Genomic DNA, 7500 nt, shown 5'->3' with positions numbered 1-7500 from the left:
TGTACATACTGCTCTTATCTGCTTCATTTAGAGCGGGCAGGTCTAATGAACAGGCACAGAATGTACCTTCTGCCTCCATATTTAAAGCCAGTTTCACTCAAACATAGGTAATCCCCTAGCTATCAGAGCCCAACCCGTCAAGGACAACATAAGAGCAGTTTATTTTCTATACCCCATACGTGAGCCCATAATTTCGAGCAGGGGCGTTCAACTCCAGTCCTCAAGCGCCCCTCCCCCGGCCAGGTTTCAGGATCTCTCTGCTGCAGCAAAGGTGGCTCATTGTTTGACTGAGCCTCTGATTGAGCCACCTGTGCTGAAGCTGGGACATCCTGAAAACCTGACCTGTTGGGGGGCTGGGGGGGGGCGGACATGAGGGCTGGAGTTGAGCACCCCTGATTTAGAGGAAGATGAAACATTCATTTTAATCATGAACATGTGTGTGCTCAGTGAACGGACGGCCCTGGTATCCATTTCCCAAGTTAAGTTACTCAGGCAGGTAACCTATTAAAGCAATAATGAACAGGCTGTGTGTGTGTGAGAACGCAGGCAGTGTTAACAGCCTGTGAAGGGGATCCACTGGGGTTCATCTTTTCAGCTTTACAATGCAAACAAATGGGAGCCAAAATGAGTCAGTTGTGAACTTGTACATTAGCAGCAGATCTGCCCAAACTCTCCCTACTTTTCAATGTCCAAAGGAGTGTATGGGAGGGTAGCACAGTGCCAAATAAGTAAACACGAGAAGGACGCTGATCCAGGGAGTAATCCGATTCCCAATTCATGGAGTCAGGAAGGAATTTATTTTTCCCTTATGGGATATCATTGGATAATGTCACTGGGGTTTTCTGTTTGCCTTCCCCTGGATCAATATACTGTAAGTACGGATATAGGATAAAGTATCTGTCGCCTAAATTTAGTATAGGTTGAACTTGACGGACGCATGTCTTTTATCGGCCTCATCTATATATATTTTTTTGAAAACGTATGTTAGCTGTGCTTATGGGCAATCTGATTGGTCAGTTGGTCTGTCACTCACCCTCTAGCCAATCAGATTGGTCCGTGGCCCGGCCCCACCCCCGCACGCCTCCCATTGGTCCCAACTGCCACACTAACCCGCCGCCTCACCTCTCCCCACACAGCAAACACAAGCCTCGCTACCCATGCTCCTCGGCGCCGCATCACCTCAAACACCCCCACCCCTCACACAAAAAGCAAGCCTCCTCCACCTCTCGACACGCCGTCTCTCGCCCGATGTACTCACGCCGCCTCTCACACGCCGCCGCCTGCCCACTCGGCTCTTCTCCTCCTCCCCCCCCCCCCCCCGAGCACACTCCCCATCCCCGAGCGCTCCTCCGGCTCTCTCCGTCTCTCCCTGCAGCCAGAGGGGAGGGAGATGCGTGTGCCCGCTCCCCCACTTCTCCACCTTCCCCCCGAGCACGCTCTCTCCGGCTCACCCCCCTCCTCCCCACACGCCGCTACCCCGGCTCACCATCCCCGAGAGCGGACACCGCCGAGGAGCCCGAGGTGGAGGGCGGCCCGGGAGGCAGCGTGTCAAGTGAGGAAAACGCAGGGGGCGTGAACTGTGCCCCCCCTCGGGCCTGCCCCCCCCCCCCCGGCCCTGCCTTTCGCCCCCCCTCCTGCCTGTCGCCCCCCCCTCCTGCCTGTCGCGCCCCCCGTCCCTGCCTCTCACCCCCCCGACTTTCACCCCCCCGTCCCTGCCTCTCACCCCCCCGTCCCTGCCTTTCCCCCCCGTCCCTGCCTCTCACCCCCCCGCCCTGCCTTTCCCCCCCCGTCCCTGCCTCTCACCCCCCCCCTGCCTTTCACCCCCCCCCCTGCCTTTCACCCCCCCGTCCCTGCCTTTCACCCCCCCCATCCCTGCCTTTCACCCCCCCGTCCCTGCCTTTCACCCCCCCCCCCCGTCCCTGCCTTTCACCCCCCCAGCGCCTCCGCCTTTCACCACCCCCCCCGCCTCCACCTTTCACCACCCCCCCGCCTCCACCTTTCACCACCCCCCCCGCCTCCACCTTTCACCACCCCCCCCGCCTCCACCTTTCACCACCCCCCGTCCCTGCCTTTCACCCCCCCCGTCCCTGCCTTTCACCCCCCCCGTCCCTGCCTTTCACCCCCCCGTCCCTGCCTTTCACCCCCCCGTCCCTGCCTTTCACCCCCCCGTCCCTGCCTTTCACCCCCCCGTCCCTGCCTTTCACCCCCCCGTCCCTGCCTTTCACCCCCCCGTCCCTGCCTTTCACCCCCCCGTCCTTGCCTTTCACCCCCCCCTCCCTGCCTTTCACCCCCCCATCCCTGCCTTTCACCCCCCCTTCCCTGCCTTTCACCCCCCCCCCCTTCCCTGCCTTTCACCCCCCCCCTTCCCTGCCTTTCACCCCCCCCATCCCTGCCTTTCACCCCCCCCATCCCTGCCTTTCACCCCCCCCATCCCTGTCTTTCACCCCCCCCATCCCTGCCTTTCACCCCCCCCATCCCTGCCTTTCACCCCCCACATCCCTGCCTTTCACCCCCCCATCCCTGCCTTGCACCCCCACCCCCCCCCACAATCCCGGGCAACGCCGGGTATATCAGCTTGTTTACTATATAACTATGGAAGTATTGGCAGACGACTCAACTACAAAATATCAACTGTTGTGGTATGACCACAGTGGCCAAATAAATAGTTTTGGTGCATGGAGTGGCATGCAGGGCCCACAGTGTATGCAGGGCCCACAGTGTATGTAGCGCTTTGCAAAAAAGAGTCAGCACATGGGATTATATTACAAAAAAAAAATGTAAAAATCAGACCCTAGGAAAGGAAATCCTTGCTCCGGAGAGCTTACAATCTTACTGATATGTAGGGAGACAGAGAGAGCAGGTGACCGTGAGGGAATAAACGCAGTATATGCCAGCGCTTGGCCACAATGGTTGGTAGGAGCGACTGTGAGCGTGGCATAGATGCCATGAGTCAAGGCTCACAAAAAAAAAAAAAAAAAACGTAACTAGCAAACCTAAAACACGCTCAGATAAGCATCGCAGCAGCATACGCACGTGTCCCATCACCCTCCCCCGCTGAAAACAAATATCTGCGTCTAATATCACCCACTATTGTGCGACTCCAAACTAGAATTGTTAAGCTTGCGTCCTGCACTACTTTAGGCTTCAGAAACGCACATTATTCCCGAGTGTAAACCGTTATGAATCCCTGCAACGGATTCTGGCAACACGTCCAACTGGAGCAACCGCTCTACGCCTAATATTAACCCCTTTGCTGCCGGGTGGGGCCTGCAATGCCTTGCAGCGCAACTGCTCCCCTGCGGCAGTGAAAGGGTCGGGGCTCACCTGGAACACGTTGCTCTTGTGCCCGCTGTCAAACTCCAGGACGGGCTTCCGCCGGACCCAGTCCCACACCACCACCTTCAGGTCGTCGCTGCCGCTGGCTAGCCAGGTGCCGCGCTGGTTAAAGTGCAGGGTGTTGACGCAGCCGTTGTGCCCGTCCAGGCCGTGCAGCAGGCGGAAACGCTGGACGAACCCTCGGGCCCCGCAGGCGTCGTAGATGAAGCGGGCGCTGCTGCCCAACTCCCGCTGCCGGAGTGCGCGGTTTGCCCTCCAGCGGGGGCGAGGCAGCGGCGTCTTCTCAGAGAACACCCAGTCTTCCAGGGCCTTCTCGTCTTCCGACGAGTCCTGGTCGTGGTTGGCGCGCTTGCGCTGCCCCCGTTTGCGCGTCCTCGCTTCCTCCTCCTCCTCTTCCTCCTCCTCCTCCTCGGAGTGGGAGCGCTCGTTGTCCCGGTTCTCGTCGTTGATGGAGTAGTGGCCAGTGTCGTCCATGCTGTCCGAGTCCTTCTCCTCGCCCGAGCTCTCCGAGCCGGTGTCGCGGCTTTCTGCCCGGTTCGGGCCGCTCGTCTCGTCTCCGGTGAGGCTCATGTCCGAGGCTTCCACCTCAATGCCGGAGGTTTCTTTGCCTTCCTCTGCCCCGGACATGTCTTCGGGGCTGCTGGACAAGCTCCCTGTCGCGAGAGACAAAAACATGTATATGGGCTCCGAAGAGGTACAGAAACCCCCTATGTACATACTGGCACCAAGATTTAACCACTACACCAAAACTTACCTACTGCATCTAAGCGTAACCCCTACCACTGGCAGAGATGCATGCAAAGCGCTGTATGTCAATGCATTGCTGAAACTTCTTCCAACAGAGGGATTAAACAGATATTCCTTAATATTCCACCATGAAAAACACTTTTTTTTCATTTAATATGCGCATCAATACAATCTGCACACTGACAAGTGATTAGCTAAGTTGCTGATCGATCTGTTCTCCTGTAATCGATCGCTTAAGATTTGGCTCGGGGGGCTCACTAAATGCATCTCGAGTAATCTTCTGCTGCACTGACAGCCAAAGTTCTGTGGGGAAGATCATGTGACCAGGCAGGCACTACATTCAATTGGTTCACTGCTGGAGAGAGGACAGGGCTCAAAAAGGTGATGCTGTTTCAGAAGTGGAAGGGGGTGTGACTTTGTAAATGGTTGCTATAGGAACAAAAATGCTTGTTACATTAGAATACATTAAACATTTCTTTAAATTTAAAGTATTTTCTCATAGGACAAAACTGATTTATTAAATAAATTTAAAAAACACATGTAGAATATTGCTTGAACGGCAGCTTTAATAGCAGGGAGCAGTAGGCAGGGCGTTACCTTTTATTGAACCAGATAGTTGATATGTTACAATATGTGAACCTCTCACGGATCTTGATCAGGTACATTAAGAGGCATGAAAGCTTGTAACATTAACTATTTGTTGATCCAATTAAAAAGGTTTCACGCCACCTCCTTTATTTTACCACATGGAAGGACAAACAAACACGGTGACCATCTCTGCCCGTTCAATAGATGTAGTATTAATGTCTTTTACAGGCACACCCCGGTTTAAGGACACTAGCTTTAAGTACACTCGCAAGTAAGGACATATCGCCCAATAGGGAAACGGCAGCTCGCGCATGCGCCTGTCAGCACGTCCTGAACAGCAATACCGGCTCCCTACCTGTACCGAAGCTGTGCGCAAGCGGGGAGACTATAGAGCCTGTTATAAATGCGTTATTTACATCAGTTATGCACGTACATGACGATCGCAGTACAATACATGCATCGATAAGTGGAATAAAGGTAGGGCTTCACTTTAAGTACATTTTAGCTTTACATACATGCTCCGGACCCGCTGCGTACGTTAATGCGGGGTATGCCTGTATAGCAGCGGTGCGCAAACTGGGGGGTGCACAGCGGTTACAGAGGCCCCGCGTTCTTCCCAAAGGTATTTAAATTAAATGCTGGGGGAGACGTGAGGCCCCTGTAGCTTCCCTTACCTGCTTTCAGCCGGCTCTTCGGCGACCCGTCACCATGGCAACGCGCGTCAAATGATGTCGCGGGTCACGTGACGTCACTTGACCCACGGCATCATTTGACGCCGGGTCCTAGGATGGGGGGGGGGGGAATGAGCACTTTTCATATGGAGGTACAAAGAGATAAAAGGGACTAGCTCAGGATCACAAGGAAAGCAGACACTGGCATTTCGAATTGTAGTGTTCTTCCCACTAAGCTACTTCTTTAGCAAAACCTTCAGTCAATTAATGAAAGAAAATGTTACCCTATTTTTCTTTTTAATTGTAGCATCCTAGAGATATCTGCTTGTATTTGTGGGGGCAAAAAAAAATGACTACCATAGGGTCAAATGGTTTTGCTGCCTAATCTAGTGCAGGGCTGGCCAACTCTAGAGCTACCAACAGGTCCTGTTTTCAGGATATCCCTGCTTCAGCACGGGTGGGTCAATCAGTGGCTCAGTCTTCGACAGCACCACCTGTGTTGAAGCAGGGATATCCTGAAAACCTGACCTGTTGGTAGCTCTGAGGACTGGACTTGGCCCTCCCCTGATCTAGTGCATGGAACAAGATAGGAAGGAGCAATTGCAAACATGTGGAGTTGCCGCCCTGCATTTCTCTGCAGCTTGTGTTGAGTTTTCCTTGGAGCAGCGGAAACATTAGCGCCGGTATTACTGCGAGTTCCGAAATCTCAGTTTCAGATGATCACGCTGCAGCGGACTGATAAAGGGGTGTAGGGGAGTTTAAAAGCTGGAGAGAAAAAAATCTCACTCGCATATTTTAAATGTCACTGCATATGGCTCATTGCATCCTCATATACACACTAAATTGAGAAGGAGCGGCTCAGGGCGTAAAGACACCGACTGATAATAATGACTGAGTGAAGCAGGGGAACCTGGTTCAATTCCCGGTGTCATTTCCTTGTGACCTTGGGCAAGTCACTTTATCTCCCTGTGCCTCGGGACTGTGTCTAACAATCCTATGTGCTGCATGCCACGCACGTAATTGTGACGCGCTGAGTCCCATTGGGAGAAAAGCGCTATATGAAATATAGTTATTACATTTGAAGCTGCACTTTACTTGAAAATGAGAGACCTCTCAAATGTATTATTTCCTGGTAAAGCATTTCATAAATAAAGTATATCTGAAGAGTCTCGTGAACACCTGTATAAGGCCACGTCCATAGAAGGACAAGCAGCGCTGAGCCGCGCGACGCTCCGCGCTGAGCCCCCGGCATCCTCAATGATCCTCAATGAGGATGTCTTTAGAGGGGGCTCACGCGAGCGTCCGCAGGCGTGCTGAGGCGCTGGAGTTTTCAGCCGACAGCCAAGCTGTTTTTCAGCACGCTGTAGGCTGAAAACATCCAAATCAGCGTCAACGTCACAGCGCCGTGACGTTGACGTCAGTGCGTCGTGGGCTATTGGCCCAGCGACGTCCCTGCCCCGCCTCCCGATCGCGCCCGCTGGCTCGCCTGCATGTGCATGAAATCGCACAGGCGTCGGCAGCCGAGCCTCAGCGTCAGCTCTGTTCAGCACTGCTCCCCCCTCTATGGACGCAGCCTAACCATTACAAAGCATCACAAACTTCAACCAACTTCCTCAGGAGACATTCAGGCTACGTTTCTTCAAACAAGCAGCGGATTCGCTTACCATTTGCTATGTCCGTTTTCCCATCAGCCATTTCTCCGCTGAATGACATAGCCACTTGCCTTTATCTACCTGGACTTACGCAGTCCGTGAAACCTAGGCAAACCAAACGCAGTTAGACTCCCCAGAACGTTTAGCAAGCTCCTAACGGAGGGAACACACAGTCAGATGGCCGGTGTTCAGTAGATAACCGGTTATAAGTACTTTGTGCAGGAAGCGAGTTTACTCACCAATTTATTTCTAGTAATAGCTGTGAACACAGGAGCTGCGGGACCTGTGAAGAACAAATGGATGGTGTAAGCCACAAAAATAAAAAGGGCATGAAAAAGCAGACAGCCGCTACCCTCAATGTTACAGCCTTTGCAGTAGCTATTTCATTAGCAGCTACTAACTATACGGTCCCATATTGAATATCAGATGATCCAATCAGTATGTTGCCTACCTTTACTACACAATAAGATGCACAATTACACGGAGGTACAAAGGCAAATCCTGTT

General features: G+C 53.3%; 1 protein-coding gene across 3 annotated transcripts in view; it reads right to left on the bottom strand.

The window, feature by feature from the left end:
* Positions 1-7500, bottom strand: part of DCAF8 (DDB1 and CUL4 associated factor 8) — a 34915-nt gene that overhangs the window by 26549 nt on the left and 866 nt on the right. For 2 of the 3 annotated variants that reach the window (XM_075607747.1, XM_075607748.1), the window contains exons 2-4: positions 7234-7277; positions 7007-7099; positions 3325-3989 (exon numbers count right to left, since the gene is read on the bottom strand). In XM_075607747.1, the coding sequence (XP_075463862.1) occupies positions 3325-3989; positions 7007-7055 (714 nt within the window). In that variant the 5' untranslated portion in view covers positions 7056-7099; positions 7234-7277. The remainder of the gene's footprint in view (positions 1-3324; positions 3990-7006; positions 7100-7233; positions 7278-7500) is intronic. The other variant, XM_075607749.1, reaches the window with a different exon arrangement.

This window comes from Ascaphus truei, chromosome 7, assembly GCF_040206685.1.
Source record: "Ascaphus truei isolate aAscTru1 chromosome 7, aAscTru1.hap1, whole genome shotgun sequence".
Classification (NCBI taxonomy): domain Eukaryota; kingdom Metazoa; phylum Chordata; class Amphibia; order Anura; family Ascaphidae; genus Ascaphus; species Ascaphus truei.
Note: the sequence above shows the minus strand (reverse complement) of the source record. Positions and strands in the feature narration are given on the sequence as shown.